General features: G+C 38.7%; 1 protein-coding gene across 6 annotated transcripts in view; it reads right to left on the reverse strand.

Annotated features, from left to right (window-relative positions):
• Positions 1–12,259: 12,259 nt before the first annotated feature.
• LOC121322911 (phospholipase D1-like) overlaps positions 12,260–20,715 on the reverse strand; it is a 75,759-nt gene continuing 67,303 nt past the window's right edge. For all 6 annotated transcript variants that reach the window (XM_041263503.1, XM_041263502.1, XM_041263506.1 and 3 more), the window contains 3 exons: positions 18,110–18,263; positions 17,598–17,715; positions 12,260–14,553 (listed from right to left, as the gene is read on the reverse strand). In XM_041263503.1, the coding sequence (XP_041119437.1) occupies positions 14,329–14,553; positions 17,598–17,715; positions 18,110–18,263 (497 nt within the window). In that variant the 3' untranslated portion in view covers positions 12,260–14,328. The remainder of the gene's footprint in view (positions 14,554–17,597; positions 17,716–18,109; positions 18,264–20,715) is intronic.

Consider the following 20,715-nt stretch of genomic DNA (forward strand, 5'->3'; position numbering starts at 1 on the left):
ATAGACTGTAAAAGCAGCGAGCATTTAATTTAATTAATTTAAGAGTCAGTTCAGTTTCTTTCTCCAACTAAACAAAAAATCTTTTAGACAGTACAATATCCATTAAACTAAAGAATATACATGTTTAGTTTTTATAAAGCCTTTACTGCAATAAAAAACAGGAACTGTTAGGTTGGAATATTAGACAAATAAAGTATAAACTGTATTCAATAATTTTAGTACACAAAAAACCTACAGCAAAATAGCCTTGCCCTTATTTGCTTGCAAGCAGTGCGGTGCTAGACATGGAAAGTTCTTTTTGGCAGTCAAAGTGAGATTTACTTGTAGTCTGCAGTTTTGAATCCAAGGTCTTTTTATGATAGAAAACCTAGCAGTTGTACAGAGCATTCCACGAATTAGGGAAGTTGTGTCCAGTATCAGTTCTAATCAAATAAGTAGCAACATTGTTTGGAAGAAAACTAACTTAATGTAGTGAATTTGGAGAAGTGCTTACAATGGTGTTTCATATTAATCAAAACAATAGTCCTGGAAAGAAAACTGGGTGTCTGAATCCTGCTGGAGCAGGCAACTTTTTGAAACAGAGGTCAGGCATATTCCGAGAATGCACAGTTAAATAAGGTTATAATACTTAACATGTTCATTATAGTTTAACATTTAAATGAAAACAATTGACCTGACAAGTGTGTGCGTATTCAAAAGCAGTCTTTGTCCTATACTTTGCTAACACACATTTGTATATGAAGTTAAACTGGCCCATTGACAATGTGCGGCTAAGGGACATATCATTTTGTTTAATACATAATCCAACAGATCTGGTGTTACATATTAAAAACATCTCTCATATATACACATATACTAGGATTCTGTAAACTTTTAGAAAAAGGAAGAGTTGGAAAAAGCGAGCGATGAAATCATGTTCTAATATTTTTTGGCAAGAAGTTATATCCAATCAGTTTTGAAAAAGAAGTTGACCAGATCCTTCTAGAATGTATAATTAACTTAAAGATAAGAAATGTCAAGGCCAAATGATGATTAGATTTACTTGGGACTCCTGATGTATTCAATGGAAGGAAAATCCTATATAAGCCCAGAGCAAGACCCCCTTCAATATCGCTCAACTTGTTAACTACAAGCTGATGTGATCCATGCTCTGAGGATCTCTGAAAAACTGATTGCTGTTTGGTCGAAGTCAATCTCTGCCTTTTGGAGACAGTTTTTATTTTTCAATGTATCCTACACTTCCATATACTGGAATGAATTTAGTATCTCTCTTATATTGACTCGTTGCTATAGATTGAATTTAATGTATAACATATCTATATTGATCGTTATATATTTAACATATTATAATATATATATATATATATATATATATATAATAGAAATATATATATATATCGTATATATATATATATATATATATATATATATATATATGATGTTCTACCACCCACATAATCGAAAAACCGTAAAATATTAGCTTTTGCGTATTTTATAGCCTAAGCATATGATAAGCATTTGTATTACTGTATTGAAGTACTAATGCTATTATACCTGTTAAGGCACTGGACCTCCCAGATTGCCTGTCAGCTGCGATTCAAAGTAGTCTGAAACTACTCAATCCATTTTTAAGCATTTAATAAATTGAAAGAGTACTGATACTCCTCTGATTCCAGTCTGTGTGAGCTTCTTGATTATTAAAAGTCACCTGGATACGTTGTTCCTGACTGATTGAAAGACATTTCTAGGTCACATTCTCCTCTGAGTTTAAGAGTGTGCTTAGAGAATACAAGAGTATGTGTGCTATTTCTGACAGTGTAGTATAGTTATAGACATATTGAACGTGTTCCTATCCTGATAACACTGAAAAAATCTGGGAAGAAAAAATGGACCCGATGAAGATGAAAGTTGAATATAAGGATAGGATTGTAATGCAGGGAATGCTGAACAGCGCCCAACAAGTAGTGAAGGAGAAAAATTAAGAAATCGCAAGGTCAGTCAGGAGCATTGCCTGCGTAAATACAGACCAACACAGACAGTTGAGTCTGCAACAACAAAACTACTTCCAGTAAAGAGTGACAGTGAAAAATGAGCAGCAGTTAATCATTGTGCAGTGCATCACTTTAAACTAGGACAAGACTGTTTTTCTGACATTACAGTTAGACATGACACCAACCCCAGAAGACAGTGACTAATTTCAATCAAACAGCATATTGATTGCTGGGTGCTAAAATTCAGTTGGGATTTTCATTAGCTTCTCATAGCTCTGGGAATTTGAATTTAAAGTGAGGTCACTTTCTTTAGCTCAGCAGATGGCCAGCAATCTTTTTGCAGAAGCACTGATGTTTAGAGGTAAAAAAAATTCCAGACAAAAATGAAATATTGAATATCTACATGCCATCTGCTAATTGTTCAGCATATTGTTTAACATTATAGGATGTGATAAATATGGCACAATAAAAGATGGATGTAAAAATTACTTTAAAATTATCCAAATTGTATAGCACATGATTATCTATGTATGGATAATATATATATATATATATCTCATCATCATCTTAAGCCTTTTTCAATCCACTGCTGGATGAAGGCCTCCTCAAGAGTCTACCACAAAAGCTTGTCTGCTGCTCCATGTTGCTCCAGTCGTGTTTCTTAATTTCATCTTGCCATCTTGCTGGAGGTCATCTTGGTTGCTTACAAATGTATTCTAAACACTTTTTAGTAACATATTTTGTCTCAAAATTAGGAATTCCAAAAGAACAATCAACAGCAAAAAACACATTCTGGATCATCACTTCCCCAGCACCAGGCTAGCAATCCCATAATCAGATTGTCCAATTACACAAAAAAGAAAACATGTTAAAGTGAGTTTCAATGCAAATCGATGGATTGGGGTAATTTTAGGTTTTTCTATTTAAAGTGCAATGGCAGCGAATGAGAACTGTGACTACAGTATCACACCAGAAAACTATCATAGATACTGTGGGTATCTGAACACTGTTTCCCAGGCCTCAGCAGACAGAACATTGGGCTTGGTACTTGCTGGGTTTCAAAGTGTCTACAGGAACACTGTGATGCATTCAACACAAGGTAAAGAAATCTGTTTAAACATACTCTTTAATAGTATGTGCTATATAGAATATCGTATAGGGGGCTGATATTCATTCCACATGTGGGCTTACCAGCCAGTTTGGGTGGGTGAAAATCAGCTTCAATCTTACACAGTGCCCCATGTCACATATATTTTTTTAAATTTATAGTTAAATAAGAATGATTAAACAGTATTGCTAATTTGAAGGTGATAGGATTTCCATCTGATAAAGGTCATCTGATACCAAGGCATCTGTCAAATGTTAGTAGTATAATAGTAATAATGTGGTTTTTTTCTGCAGGATATTGACACTGTTTTCCCAGGATTGCACACATCAAGCCTGTTATCAGGAACGTGTGTGTGTATCTAGTTTTGGTCTGTTTTTCTCTTTAGGTTCACAGTTGTCTGAGTAATTCAAGATATAACATTTCTTCAGCAGTGCTTGTTGAATGTAAATCTTGTAAACCGTGCTACTGACTTACCTTTAGACCACAAAATCACAGTATGGACTAATACCAGGCTGTGTCGCACAACTCTACCACAAGCGTATTGTGCTTCTGTGTTAGTTATTGGTTAACCAAGACAAAAAACATAGAGATGTTTCACTATGTAAATTACAAAGCCACGCCGAAGGGACAAAGGTGGGTTACAAACATTTGTACACATCTAAAACACAACATGTACATTTATACAATTAAATGGCTTAAAAAATATTAAACAATGTTTGTTTCTGGGATTCTTTATTCCTTGCTGTAAGCAGGTCATTACAGCTTTTGGATCCAAAATACAAAAGAAATACTACCCAATATATTTTCATCTTTAGCAGTGTTTATAACTTATTGCTTGCATAGACCTTGGTTATCATGTCACTTTTTAGGTTATGAATCAGTATGTTTTTAGTGCACTGGGATTAGCTGAAATTTTATACTGTGGTTTTACCTGTGATTTAATACAACAGTGTCCCAAGGCACAAACAATACCCAAGTAACAATTGTCCTTATTCACTGGACCCGAGTCTGTACAAAAACAGATCTGTCGTACACCAGCATCATCAATGCACACTAACATTAAGATAAACTTAGAAAAAACTTGTAAAACCTACAAACAGTAAACCGTATAATAAAAGGGATACCGGCCATATTGTTCATGGATTCCACTTATAAACATTCTCCCCTCACCTCTGATATAAGGTGACACATGTTTCCTGGGAATTCCAACTGAACAGTGTCAAGTTTGAATGAGTTTTATATAAAAAAAAATATTTGCACCATATGGCTTAAGTATACCTGGTTAAAACATGCTAATTAAAGTATCCAAGTAACTAACAAACAAATGACAAGAATCATAGCTGTTGTAAATTTCCATTCTCTTTACAGGTCGGTGTGACAAAAATACAATGAATCTTGGTTGTAAATCTCCCTCCCTGTGAGGGCGCTAAGCAGCGAGGACAGAGTTCTTTGGACGGGCTGTCCTGGCAGTTCTTTCCCCGGGTCGGGAAGTCGCTCATTCAGGAAGAAGGAGAGACTCTGTTGCAAGAAGGTATTGACCCAGAAGGGAAACAATGTAGCAGCTGCAGATTGTAAAGGCAGCTGTGCTCGTTTACCAAGGGGTCATGCGTGACAGCATATAAGGGGGATGGAGAATCGTAATCTGTTCCTTTGCTTTGATTACGAAATATAACCTGGAAAGACCAGTGTAGTAATTGTGAAATATCATGAGTGTTTGTTTGTCTTGTCTATAATTGTTGCTTGTGTTTTCATAGACGACTAACACGTTCTGGAGCTGTCGCTAAGGTCCAGCATAAAACCCGGAACAGCAATACACTATAGTCACGCATTAAACTGTATAACCCACCACAAGCACTACAGCACATATCCAGGACTGGTGACCGTGTTTGTATATTGTGGGAGAGATACTTGTGTTTATTGTTTGGAACTGCAACCCGTTATTAACCCTGTGCATTACACATTGCTGAGTATTTCTGGGGATCATTGTTTTGGTCACCAGACTTGGATTATAACGATAAAGATACCCTTTTCTATACCTGATTACAATCTCTGTCTGTTTTATTCACCTCTGCACCTGAACACAATCAAGCACTTTGCCACAAGTGATGATAGAGGTGGGATTATGGACCACAATGCACTGGCAGAGCTACTGGAGGTGCTGGATAGCAGACAGGAGACAGAGGAGAGAAAGAGGGAGGAACGCTTCACTGCGCTCACTGAACAGGTAGGGTTGGCGTTTTCCACAGCACCAGCTGCTACTGGAACACCAGCAATGTTGGCACCGAAGGCTCGGGCGATGAAAATGTCGGTGGAGGATGACACAGAGGTGTACCTGGTCACGTTAAAGTTGATGGCCACCACCGCGTCATGGCCACGGGAGTTCCGGACAAACCAGCTGGGACCCTGCCTAATCAGGGAGGCTCAGGCAGCCTACCAGGCTATGAGCACCCTCAATGCCACCAGTTATGACCTGGTCAAGCTGGCCATTGTCCATTGCCTCAACATCACGGCAGAGACTCACCAAGTATGGTTCGGGGAGTGCCAAAAATCCCAGGAGACACACCCCAGGTTGTTTTCGGAGTGGTTGCTTGACCACATGGTACACTGGCTAACTCCCGAGAATCAAACCAACCTGCAAATGGGGGAAGCAGTGGTTGTGGAGCAATTCTGCCATGTGGTCGGCACTGATACCCAAGCCTGGATATGGTACCACAACCCCCACACCCTGGAAGATGCCATGAAACTATCCGAGGATTACGAGGACTCCATGGTGCCTGCCCTTCAGAGCAGCTAAATCCCTCCTCTCTTTCCTCTGCCACCAACAACAAGGTGACAACCCACACATTAGTGGACAAGAATTGTAGACTGACTCTTTAACAGGCTCAGTGAATTGTTGTTTCAGAAACCTTTTGGATGAAAAGTCTCCCGAGCAACCAAATAAATCCTGCAAAGGGAAGATCAAAAAGAACAAGACTAGGGCAAAGGTGAAACAGACCCAAAGAAGAACGAGCCTCCCTGCTATGGTGTCAGACAGCTCTAGAGAGGACCATCCTTCTTTAGCATGTCCACCGGCAAATGAGAAAAAAGTGCTGTCTTCAGAAAATAAGAAGAAACTGCAGGAGAGTACGTTCCGCCACTTCAAGCCAAGAAGAAAACAGAACAGATGAACAAGCAACCGGTAAATTTATATTCTGATAATTCATAAATTCAGCTGTATATTTAAGGTTTTCAGTGACTACCTAATTGGGCAAAAATAAATCCATAAATCTTACATGTACAAAGTAGGTCTCAATGCACATCCATCTAAATAAATAAATGTTATGGCTAACATGTATTTTCAATGTACAACATGGCACTACACTGGTTTGTAAGCCCTCTTTGGATATTTCACCCAAATGAAATTGTCCCCAGCGGTGCTCTGCCTGACCTTATAAGACCCATTTGTACCAAATCCATGTGACTATCTGTGGCAGGCTGGCGAGTGGATAGAGGCCCAGAGACAGAATGCAGTTAAAAAAAAAAAAAAAATTTTATTATAAATAAACACAAAAATAAAGTGCACAAGGGCAAAATAAAGGGATTTAAACACAAATAAAGCAATACAAAAAAACAAAACTTACAAAATAACAATTTCCAGGCTGGGCAATGCCTTCACTGGATTCACGATTCACAAATCACAAAAACCACAAACACCAAGCTGCTTCCTCAGCAGAGGCCTCCTTTTATGTCAGGTGGCTGGGCGCTGATTGATTGTTAATTAACCTAATCAAATAATCAACCCCAGCCACCTGAACATAATAAACCCAGACAGGTAGGGGAAATTAACCCCATCCCTGCCAATTTAAAAAGGGCAGAGCTTTGCTCTGCCAGACACCTCCCCCCATGTACAACGTACACCGGCCGCAATCGGCCAACTCCCCCCTTCCCCCCACCCCCCTCCCCCCCAAGAGTTCAATTATGTCCCTTGGGTGGGCTGTTAAGGTGGTGGTGGTGGGCGGGGTTGATGTCGGAGCCCCCAAGCCTCCTGGTTGAATCCAAGGTAGTACGGCGACGGTGGCCCGGCTCCCTCTAGTGGCGGAGGCGGCAACGGCGGCAGACCCTTGGCAACCCTAGAAAACAAAAAGGAGACACCAGCAGTCCCAAGCGATGCGGAGCAGCAGGCAACCCCAAGCGATCCAAATGAATCATCCATGAGTGGAGTGGGCATGGCATCCCTGGGCAGTGCAAGGCAGGCATCCTTGGGCCATAGCTCCTCTCCTCTGGGCTCTGAAAGCGGCGGCTCCTCCCTCTTGGGCTCTGGGAGCGGCGGCAGCTCCTCCTCCCTCTCTGGCTCTGGGAGCGGCGACAGCTCCTCACCCCTCTCTGGCTCTGGGAGCGACGGCAGCTCCTCACCCCTCTCTGGCTCTGGGAGCGACGGTAGCTCCTCACCCCTCTCTGGCTCTGGGAGCGACGGCAGCTCCTCACCCCTCTCTGGCTCTCGCGAAGGTGGTTCACCTCTCTCTGGCTCTCGCGAAGGTGGCTCACCCCTCTCTGGCTCTCGCGAGGGCGGCTCACCCCTCTCTGGCTCTCGCGAGGGCGGCTCACCCCTCTCTGGCTCTCGCGAAGGCGGCTCACCCCTCTTTATTGGAGTGACCGGGGCATCTCCCATATCTACCGCCAGGTAATTAACCAACATGAGGGCAACCTCTGGGAAGGACGCCGGGTGGTGTTGTTCCTTCCACTGTTCCCACCTCTCCCCATCTCGACGCCACAGCGTGTTGATAACTATGGGGAGATCAAGGACGAGATCTGCCTCAGGGTGCATCAACCAGTCCCAGATCTCCTGTGACGGTGGTGAAGGTGGTGGTGCTGGAGGTAGTGGGGTGGCCCCTGATGCCCGGGGTGAACACTGCACCTCTTCCTGGGCCTGGTTGTAGGGGCATCCTGCCCAGTTGTGGCCGTCCTCCTCACACCGGCCACACCGCCAACGATGGTCCTCCTTCCCGCACCAGAAACACCAGGGGAAGAGACTGGCCGGGTCCTCCAGCGGTGGCTGCAGCAGCTTACATTTCTTCAGCTGCTGCTTGTCCTGCCTTTGCTGCTGTCTGCTCTTCTTTCCCATGTTTTTTTAACAAAAAATTATCCCAAAAATTAAAAAAAAAAAAATATATATATATATATATATATATATATATATATATATATATATATATATATATATATATATATATATATATATACTGCTCTGAGCCCTTAGGTGGCGCTATCCCATTACTGACACCATATGTGGCAGGCTGGCGAGTGGATAGAGGTCCAGAGACAGACTGCAGTTCAAAAAAAATAATGATTTTATTATAAATAAACACAAAAAAAAGTGCACAAGGGCAAAATAAAGGGATTTAAACACAAATAAAGCAATACAAAAAAACAAAACTTACAAAATAACAATTTCCAGGCTGGGCAATGCCTTCACTGGATTCATGATTCACAAATCACAAAAACCACAAACACCAAGCTGCTTCCTCAGCTCCCTCCTCCCAAATGAGAAGCAGAGGCCTCCTTTTATGTCAGGTGGGTGGGCGCTGATTGATTGTTAATTAACCTAATCAACTAATCAACCCCAGCCACCTGAACATAATAAACCCAGGCAGATAGGGGAAATTTAAAAAGGGCAGAGCTTTGCTCTGCCACACTGTCATTACTGTAAATGAGCTGCTAATGGTATTACTTTTCATGCTAGGTAAAGTTCATTGTATAAGTACACAATTCATACCTGAAAGACATGTTAAGCAGTTATATCATCTTCTGTTATATTAAGAGTGCAAACACTTCACTGTAAACTAAGACACAGGCCCCACAACTGTGTATAAATCAGATAGTTGTATTACATAGGTCACAAGCCCAACAGTACCACCTGCTGGCAGGTCTTAGAGCCGCACAGCAGAGCTTGACGTCTGTTGGGCTTGCTTGGCCATGCAGCTGTGGAAAGAGTCTGCCCACTGCAGTACGGAAGCAGCTGTTGCAGCATTGACAGCACAGATAGGTTTTGATGTTGGTGCTCACAGAAAAATGATAGCAACATGAGCATGACTCAAACAAGCTATAGACTACCTTCTCAAGGAGTGAGGGAGCTGTTCGGTCATCCAATTGTCTGTTTGAAGGCTAACTTTGTGGTAATTTCACTAATTGTAGTGATACCTTTCTATTATAGCCTGAAGCTGGATTGGATTCAAACCCATCAGGTATAAAACCAGGGCATTAACCCACATTAAAATGTCCCCTTTAATTTTGCCAATAGCCTTTGGATACAGACTATGGACATAATGTCACTATGTTCACCTAAGTTTTCTCTTCTCATGTAAGACAGTTAGAAAAATACAACGTATTAAGCTATTTGCAATTTGATATACAATGACTACACAGCTTTTCTTTCTAGCTGCCTGTTTAGGTCTCACATAATGTTTGTGAGTTTTGCTGTGTTAGCATTGAACTGTATATTTCCCCAAGGGTATCTATTTGTAGATTAATGTGCTTGTTTTGTTAATGAATGTCTTTCAAGTGTATTCAATATTAACGTCTAATTACTTGAGTCATAACATATTTAATCTGGTTTAACAAAGGGAGCTAGTTTGGGAAAATGAAAAGTTTGTTTATTCTGTAAACAGATTGGTGGGTTACTGACGAGTTGCAATGGTTATACAGTAATTCAAACCAGTGCTTATACTATTGATCATATTTTGCCAGATTGCCCAAATTGTATCAGAAAATCTCTCTCCTTTTTCGAGGAAATCCATGTCACTATATAAAATATAATTCCTTGGTGTCTGTTTACTATATTCTTGTAAAGTGTTACATGTAATCAACTTCATCAGAAACCTTGTTGACAGGCAGTTTGTACATCTCAATGAAACTGCAGGGACACAAACTCACGAACCTGGCAGGCCCACTTTGATATTGGAACAAGATTTGATCGAGTTTTACACTGGTTTCATGAAAGTCTACCACCAAATCCATTTCACTTAGAGCTTGTACAGATGAAAGGCTAATCAATTGTCCAGCTCCTAGCTCCCAAGCCAGACATCTTCATTACTGTTACTTTTCTGAACCGCGCATCCATTTGACATTATTATTATTGAGTCACCACACATTCTATTTCTGAGTTCAATTACAAAACTTAGATCAGTCACTTTGCAATAGGATACTGTCAGTCTTTCCAAGGACTGTTTTGTAAATGCTGTTCAAAAGGACAGCATTAATGGCATCCGTTTCCTATCCGATGGCACTGCACATGGATTGTTGGACAGAGTGAGGGTATTACACAATGAAGAGCTCTGCGAAATTTGCATTTAAATTGGTTTCTAATAAAAATGTTCTAGATGCCTTAATGTTGTTGACTACAAATAATAAACCATTCGACAGCAGTGGACCTAATGCTAACTGTTAATCCCTGGAGAGAGAAAGGCATTTGTCTACAGCATGTATCATTAGCATTGACTGTTGACATGTGTCAGGATAACTGCGTGTTTTCAGTAGGCTAATAATACATTGGCTCAATCAACAAAAACTTAGAAATATATTTTAAGAAATGATTCAATGAGTATTGAACATTGCATCATCTTGTTATGTCTGTTTACAACAATTTAATTCTGGAACTGCTAGTTGCAGTATACAAGCTGTGTTCAGGGTGTTTGCCCATGATTAGCTTTACTCTGACACACACACAGACACAGTACTGTTAAATAGGAATTTTATTTTATTTATTCCCCTTTTCTGTGTTAGGACTGTTAGAAATTCTCAGACGCTCAAAGTGAATTGTTTAGCTCTTTCTGGTTTCTCTAAGGTTTGTATGTGTTGAGGCTAGCTGAGAACTATTCAAATTAAATAGGAACACAGATTGGAATCACAGTGCAACACTGTACCTCCATTGCAACACATTGTTAAAAGCTAAAATCAGAACCCAAGTAGTTAATCGTAATGTGCTGTCGTTTCCACTGAGAAGCGATCTGACAAACCATCTGATACAAAGAGATGTATGCAATTTGACAGTAGTATCAGGTTCTGCTGTATATTAGAATGCATTCTCACACTGCAGGTGCTGGGTAATTATTTTTCTAAGCAGTTAATTTCCTTTTGTTTGTAGATAATGCTTCAAAACAATCTGTTTGACAAATACGACAGGAATCATGATGGTTATCTAGACATTTCAGAGGTAAAGACACAACTCTTTGTCAGCTTCAATCAGCTCCCTGTCTGTACAAAAGGATTCAGCCTCTGATAAACATAGATAGTAAACATCCTAAAAATCTTAGGGGAAAGTTCAAAATGAAAAAGGACCACAAACAAGTTTAAATTCGCTGTTTACGATTGAATATAGCCTATAATTGTGCGTATAACCTGTACAATTGTGTGTTTTTATAAGGTGATTATCATTACCTATAATTTTGCTTGTTAATCTCGTTAATCCCTGTGTTCTGGATGGTTGCTGCCTTGGCAGATGTGGTTGAAAGTAGGGAGATAGCCTTCAATCTCAGAAAGGTAAATAAAATAATATTAATCATAATCATAATAATTCAAAAACATTTCTATGGAATTAGTCTTTTGATATTTAATTAAATGTACAATTCAACTGAAACCCTAGTAAATATTCTCCAGCCATTTTTTTGTTCATCATATTTTAATCAGTACCGTTGAGTAGTTTTAATAAATTTTGTTTTGAGGTGTTTGGATAACTAACTTACTTGTCAAATCAAATTTATGACCTATAATTTAAATTCATTTGTGCTTTTGAGTAGCAATTCCTAGCAGAAGTTGACCATGATAAGGACAGTCGTCTGAGTTTCTATGAATACCTGGTGTCTGGGAAATACTGGTGAGTTTCAGGAAAGGCAATTACATTTGAATTACGACACCACTGTCTATATTGCAGCTATAAGAAAGTGCCAAAAAACTGTGATAAGGACAACATTTATTTTTTGTCACAATTTGTTTTGTAAATTGGTATTACTTATTTGAACTTTTCAGTGAATAAAACAAAGTGTATAACCATTTTAAATGTATATATATATATAAAAAAACCCAAAACATTCAATTTAATCTTTCTTAAAATGTAATTCATTATATACATAAGCGATAGGGATTATTATTATTTTTTTTTAATTTCGTTGCCAATTTTTTTTTTTTAATATATCTATAAATTTGGTGCCTGTGAATTTAGTTATCATGAATGTGATGGACAATGCCACTGAAAACTGTAATGCACAGAGCTCGCAGGCACCACTAAGCATCCCTTCCTTTCACAGATGGTGTTGAACTGTGTGCTGTGTGAACTGTGTGCTGAGAGGGACTTAATGCACACTAGTAGCTCAAAACCTTCCACTAAACTCCCTCTGAGAATATGAATGTGTGTAGCACAAAATAAAATAACGCAATGTATTGATTTTAACAGCATTCTGTTACAACAACACAATTAACAAGAGCTATTTAACTTATTTTAAGAAATTACATTGGTAAAATGAAAAATGAGCCCTTCATAGTAGGAACATGTGAAGAATATTTAACACATCCACATCTGCAGTGTTCTTAACCAGATGTGGACAGTAGGCTGCTACACCTCCCTGACCTTGCTGGATTTGAATGCAGTGCATTAACTAGTACAGCAAGTCTTCTCCCCCCAAAAGAACATTCACAATGCATTAGAAACTTCACTGAGCATAAACGATGACCAGCCCTTCAAACACAACTGACCTTCCTTAATAGAAAATGTCAGCTCTTGCTGAAATTCAATTTAAGCTGTGTCACAAAAGATGACATTAAACTTCTTGCACCAGCGACAAAGCAATCATGTTTCCAAAGAGTGTTTATCTTGCAAGGCTAATGCTTAATCAAGACTGTCGGATTAAAAAATGGCATACTGCTTGAAAAATGTTGACAAGTCAGCAATTCCACTGGTTATTAAAATTTTCATTTTGGGACTTCAAAACATTCGATAAAAAATTAGAGCTTCATAAACAAAACAAAATACAATATTAAAACCAGTTACAGCACTGAGTTTAAAATAAGCTGGAGTAATATGGCTTTTTTAAATCAAGTTATTATAAGTTTCTGTTAAAATGAAATACTACAACAATGAGACATTTACTAAAACTTCTTGACTTTTTCATAACAGAAATGATTGTTACATTAAAGAATAATAAACTACTTTACCTGATAGTATTTACTTTTTGAAATATTTCTTACAATTATAAAATTAATGGCGGCATTGACATTTAACACAATTACAAATTACTTTTCATTTCATTGTACATGTGCAAAACCACAATTCATTGGTAATATATATAATATTAACAATAATATTAATTTAAGGGTAACTGAAATTTAAAAACAAATGATAAAACATCAAAGCAATTCTTACTAGTTTAAAGTAATTATTCAAATAGTGTGCCAGTGTGGCCACCGTTTGGGGCTCGCAGAAAAAAAAAAAAAAAAAGTCACAAATGCTGGTCAAAGTTCTTCCACGGGATTTTCTAATGCAGTTTGTGGATTTTGGACTTCATATTTGGGCACCATATATAATTTCTATGGGGGTGGTTAGCTATTGTTTGTTAACAACCGAAAAAAAAAAAAAAAGAAAGCTTTGAGAAGCAGCCCCATAAAGAAAAGCATCTTTAGGGTTACTAGAGGAATGTAAGTACCCAGGAACCCAGGGTGCTATATTTGATATTTAGTTACAGGCATAACATAAGTCTATGAAGGATATGATTTGAGTAATTTTTTTTTCAGAAGGCCCCACTCACATATGCCCACATTAAAGTGCCAGTCTCGAACATCCACTGAAATATTACATTCTGGGCCTTCAGGTGATCAAGAAATATAAAAACATTGTACGATTCTAGCAGAGCCCCGTAATCAGATCCCACCTGTTAAATGTGCTTTTGTGGTTGTTTTACATGCAAAAAAAGTGTCTTTTAAGTCTTGTATGTGATGCTGTTAATGAAAATTAACTGTTATTTTGACAATTAAAAAAACAAAAAAACTATTAAAAAAATTCTAAAAAACGAACATTTCAGACCATCTTCTCTATCTGTGTGATTCCTCCATTGTTGAATTTCCTTATTTCCGTTCATTATGTTTTAGAACTACCAGTCTTCCATTTTTTTTCCACGTCTGCTGTGTAGTTTTTTGTATACAGTATTAATCATTTTCAGTCGGCTTGATTAAGCCTAGATTGTGATGGGGAAAGGGAGTGTTTCCTCATGTCCAGGTCTCCGTGGGAACCATATGTTCTTTTGTCCCAACAGAAGGAAGTAGGTTCTCCTCACACAGGAAGTACAAGGGGAACTGCACCAGGAAGCCCCGGATCTTCTTCAGCTCTTCCAGGGCTTTGGCAGGGTCCTCTGTATCCAGGCCAAGCTTAGCTATGAACTCGCTGAGCTCAACAGTGTTTCGCACTGCATCGGAAGGCAGGCATCTGAAAACCTAGAGAGAAAACAGTAGGGCAAAATGTACTGAAAACCCAGAACTGACATAAACAGGATTAAAGTTGAGTTACAGGCACTAGTCTTTACTAGTGCTGCTAGAGCATTAACTCCCTGTGACAGGAGGTGCTTTCTAGAACGTTCCCATTTCTTTAAGAGTTTTAACTTTTAATGCTTGCTTGGATTTACTTAATGGTTGTTTCCTTCAGACCTTGCAAGCTGTGAATATTGTCCTACAGGGCTACTTCTGCAAAGTAGCACAAATATCCGGATTGGTTTGAAATGATAAATCCCCCAATATATAAAAATTCATTTGTAGGTAATTTGACATCTTGTTAAAAGTAGAACTGGCTGCATTGTTTTGAAAAGTATTACAAATATGACCATTATGCTATATTGTGGATGGTTATATATTGCATAGAGGCAGCTATGCTAAACTAGAGACTACTGGTAGCAATTAAGGCTGCAGTAAACTAAATTATACTGTAAATTATTAACAGCATTTAGAGATTGTGTGACTTAAAGCTTATACAGTGGCTCTTAAAAGTATTCACCCCCTTGGAGTTTTCCACATTTTATTGTGTTACAACATGGAATCAAAATGGATTTAATTAGGAGTTTTTGGCACTGATCAACACACAAAAAAAAAAAAAAAAAAATGCCCATAATGTCAAAGTGAAAAATAAAATCTATAAATTGTTCTAAATTAATTACAAATACAAATAGAAAATAATACTAAAAATAATTGTATTCACCCCCTTGAGTCAATATTTGGTAGAGGCACCTTTGGCAGCAATTACAGCCATGAGTCTATTTGGATAAGACTTTTGCCCATTCTTTTTCGCAAAATTGCTCAAGCTCCGTCAAGTTGGATGGGGACCTTTGGTGAACAGCAATTTTCAACTCTTTCCACATATTCTCAATTGGATTGAGGTCCGGGCTTTGACTGGGCCACTCCAGGACATTGACCTTTTTGTTTTTAAGCCACTCCAGTGTGGCTTTGGCTGTATGTTTGGGGTCAATGTCTTGCTTGTGGTCCCAGGCCTCTTGCAGGCTTCAGCAGGATTTCTTCCAGGATTTCTCTGTACTTTGCTGCATCCATCTTGCCCTCTATCTTCATGAACTTTCCAGGCCCTGACACAGAGAAGCATCCCCATAGCATGATGCTGCCACCACCACGCTTCACGGTAGGGATGGTGTTCTCAGGATGATGTGCGGTGTTAGGCTTGCACCAAACATAGCACTTAGCATTGAGGCCAAAAAGCTCTATATTGGTTCATCAGACCATACAATCTTCTTCCACTTGGTCTCAGAGTGTCCCACATGCCTTCTGGTAAACTCTAGCCGAGATCTGATGCGAGTTCTATTCAACAATGGCTTTTTTTTTGCCACTCTCCCATAATGGCCAGTTTTGTGAAGCACCCGGGCTATTGTTCCCGTATGCACAGTGTCTCTCAGCTCAGCCGTGGAAGACTGTAACTCTTTTAGAGTTGCCATAGGCCTCTTGGTGGCCTTCCTGACTAGTGCCCTTCTCATCAAGATACTCACTTTTTGAGGATGGCCTGTTCTAGACAGATTCATAGTTGTGCCATATTCTCTCCATTTCTTAATAATGGACTTTACTGTGCTCCGGGGGATATTCAGTGCCTTGGAAATGTTCTTATATCCTACCCCTGATTGGTGCTTTTGAAGACCCTTATTCCGGATTTGCTTTGAATGTTCCTTCGTCTTCATGATGTAGTTTTTGTTAGGAAATGTACTAACCAACTGTGGACCTCCCAGAGACAGGTATATTTAACCTGAAATCATGTGAAACATCTTAATTGCACACAGGTGGACTCCATTCAACTAATTATGTGACTTCTAAAGACAGTTGGTTGCACAAGAGCTTATTTAGGTGTGTCATAGCAAAGGGGGTGACTACTTATGCAATCAATTATTTTCTGTTTTATATTTGTAATTAATTTAGAACATTTTGTAGATTTTATTTTTCATTTTGACATTATGGACTTTTTTGTGTTGATCAGTGACAAAAACTCCTAATAAAATCCATTCTGATTCCATGTTGTAACATAATAAAATGTGGAAAAGTCCAAGGGGGGTGAATACTTTTGACAGCCGCTGTATCTGATCAAAAGAATTCTTCATTTACTCAATAAAAAAAAAAAGACAGGGAGGACCCTGTTGCTGGTTCATCGGGCTGCTGCTTAGTAAACAGGAAGGGTGAGTTGATCGAGAGGTCCTGATTGGCTGGGAGGTATGCCTAGGGAGCCTACGCTTGTTTAAGAAGTTTGAGGCTATCGTCAGGCCACAGACCCTCAGGCGTGAGCTACACTCAGCTCCCGTATTTTCACAGAAGAGAGTGTCCGATTTAGGGGGAATTGCTTCACAAAACCATTCGACTCCCAGACTGGGCCTGTGAAGGCGCTGCCAAGCCAGGGCCGTCGGAAAAAGCCGGAATCGCTGGGACTTCGGGAGCAACATCACTAGGTCAGTTTAGGGGAGTTAATCCCAAACTAAGTACGGTGAGGGTCAGCCGTGTAGCAGGTTCCTGAAGTGGGATGTTCCTTTTAATGGAACTAGCGTTCGCCATCTGTGGGCAAACCTTTATATATTAGCTTTGTTTTGTTGTTTATTAAATTCAGTGCTAGAATTACCATTGTTGTTACCCTAGCATCGGCACCCGGGTTTATTAAATCTGCATGCCTGTGCTGCGTGTCAACACCCACTGCTATGTGTCTGACTTATTATTATTCAGTGACGGCCCACGCAGGTAACATCCTCCTCTTACACCCATGTTAAATGAACCGTTCCAAGTAAAAATGTACTAAATGTCTTTAGGGGATGGCGTGTGTGAGTTTAGTTTAATAGTGAAGCCTGCACATGCTTAAATGTGGCATCCTTACTGTTATCTAACTTATTTTTTTTTTTAAACTAAGGTGGGCTTTTCAGCTCTTACTGATTTTTGGGAGTTGGAACAGAGCAGTTAATGTAAACTATGCTTTGTTCCCTTCTCTGTTATTATTCCCATCCTTTTATACCCACCTTCTCGTAGATAGTCGCATTGCGTGCTGCTGTTGTTACCCACACCTCCTTGAAGAACCTTTCACTGATTGGGTCAGTTACATTAATGGTGGGATCAGTGAAGCCACCTAGAATCAACCTGGAATTATCAGAAGACACAGCTTAACTATTACAGCACCTCATAGTGGTGACTTGTATCATTGATTTGCACTAAACAGATACACATCAAGAATATTTCACTGAAGTGAGAAAGAGAAAACAAACACCCATAAAGACGCTTTTATACAATGCTGACAGATTAAAGGAAGGGCAATCAATTTTAAGGTAGTGGTAGATGAAGCTATACAGTGTATTACAGAGCATGAAAACAACTCTAAACTAAAATATATTGTAGGCTTATCTTAAAATAAACTTAAATTAATATGAAACTTAGTGCAAAAAAAAAAAAAAAAAAAACAACAGCATTTTTCTAATTATGCAGGCATGTTATCAGTTAAATCTTTCATGGTAATTTATAATGAAAAGTGGGTTACTTGAAGCACTCAAGCCGCAGCTGGAGTCCCAGTTCCCCTGCCTGGTAGTCCTCCCCATCCATTACAGAGGGTACAGTTTGCGTGTCTTCAATGATCACTGCCATTTCACTGTCTCGCTTCCCCAGCATGCTTCGATCATTAATGTTTGCAGAGCCTAAAAGAGCACAACCAGTTTTCATGATTTTTTTATTTACCAGTAAATGAAAAAAAAAAAAAAATTGGGCAAGGCTGTTAATCAGACACTTAAGAACTATCACCCGGCTGTCAGGAGACTGGCGGACACTGCACTGTGGTAGAGCAGCGCTAAAAATTCAGACATAACAAACGACTAATTCGATTGACTCTCAGTGGAACTAGCACATAAAAGATTAAAAAACAAAACAAAACAAAACAAAACAAACAACAAGGAAAGACCAAAACACTTATATGGCAAAAGCTAGTACTACAGGGGCATCTAGTATACAGTACCAATCTCACTCACAAGCATAACATCCTCAAGTTTTTCCATTCAGAAGAGTTTTCCTTGTGTGCTTGATGCACCCTATAGTTAATGCTTTAGTAATGCTCCCTAATCAGGGTTCTATTGATTAAATAGTGCTCCTGTTGATAAAAGCACAACAAGTGTACAGTGCCAAAACTACAGTAATATATGCTTCAGATGGGATTACTGCTATTATGAACACTACAGGCATTTAAAATGAGGTTTTAGAAATGACCACTAGGGGGTGTGCAACTGTAATTTGAGCATCATTTGCAGCTGTGGCCAGTTATATAAAAATCACTGGAAAGAAGTATGATAAAGTGAATAAAATGCATTAGGGAATTAAAAATAAATTGAGGAGTGAAGGTAATAGAAATATGGATTTTAGGGGCACCATTAAACTAACACTGTACTGGCCTTATGATTTTAGACGGACACCAACAAATAACACTTACCGATTTTTTATGTTAAAGTTCACTATTTATTCTATGTTTGTCTTCTCCAGTCAACTGGAAATAAAATTGTTCAACTACAAAGCACAGTCATGAATGAAATGTTATACGTTGAACTGAAATCAATGCCTTGCCAAATACTTTAAATTACGTTTATTAAAAATATATATATATATATATATATATATATATATATATACACACACACACACACACACACATATATATATATATATATTATTGTCATCTTTGTTTATGGTTTGGCACCCTTGCTCTCTCAGATTCAGAGTTCACAGAAATAAGCCTGGTACAAAATGATACTGAGGAGATAACTGCAATAAAGCCTCTCCTGCAGTGTATTACAGCTAATGCCCATAAAAATCAAAGATGTGCTGTAGAAACATAGAAAAAATTACTTTTTAAATTTTTTTAATAAAGTTATTTTGAATAGGGGTACCCCAACTGCTAACTGAGGAAAAGGCAAATCACAAAAATGTCACATGTCTCCCACTGAATGCTTTTTAGATGACCAGTAAATACTCCACCATTTCTTCACTTGTTCCTTACTTGTTTAAGGGAAACATGTTGGTTCTTGTGAGTCGTACAGATCCTCTGGGAGCCCCACACACTTCCGATAGCACATTAGGCATTGCCTTATTAGGATCTGAATAACAATTACATGCTTGTTTGCAGCTGTGCATATTTGGTGGGAAGTCTGAAGCAATGCATATTATAGGCTGTCAAACAGCATGACAAATAAATGCCAACGTGTGTTTTCAGAAAGTGACATCATCTTGGTTTAGACAGAACTGTGATCTGTCTAACATATGAAGACAATTACATCCTCTTCATACAATTAGATTATCTTTGATGATAACAATGTATTATTTACCGGTATATACGGTAGCTTTGAAGGAAATATAAATCACTGTATATTTATACACTTAAATATGAAGTCCCACATACTCATTTCTGAACTACAGAATCATATTGTGTGCTGTAATTCACAATTTTTGACAGAACTGAATTATGGAGTAATGAATCATTGCAAGCAGGTATTGCTAAATACTGTAATTCACAAAAATCTTGGTTTTATTATAAATTAGAATACTACACAAATCAACAAAACAAGACACCTACTAAGAGCTAAGACCAGCCAGTTACTGAGTGTGCTTTTGTTGGCTGATGAAAAGGAAAATTCCATTGCTATTCATAGATACAAATAAAATTGCAACCCATTATATCTACATAGCTGTATACAATATATGGTGGCAGTGCAGGGTTGTACTTGTGTCATTCTAAACACAACATTGCATCTCCACTAAGTAATAATCAACAGGACTGACAATGATCTCAGGACTTCAAAGAAGGGTGTTTTAAACTGGTCACGGGTAATGTCTCACCAGTACTGCTAAGCCTGCTTGGCTGCATGTTTTGCACATTTGCAATCTTTGAAGAGTTCACATTTTATGTCTTTTTTTCTGATCCTTTTCTAGATCCTTTTTATATTTGTAAACATTTTCTGAAAACCCTCCACATTTACCCCCAATGTACCCTAATAAACAGCAATACATGTTTGACTGTCTTATATAACGTTATTGACACTGAACCCTACTTAGAGGCTTCCAGCCCTGACACTGGCTTCATCCTTAATTGGCCTTGATGATCCAGAC

Source organism: Polyodon spathula, chromosome 11, assembly GCF_017654505.1.
Source record: "Polyodon spathula isolate WHYD16114869_AA chromosome 11, ASM1765450v1, whole genome shotgun sequence".
Taxonomy (NCBI): Eukaryota; Metazoa; Chordata; class Actinopteri; order Acipenseriformes; family Polyodontidae; genus Polyodon; species Polyodon spathula.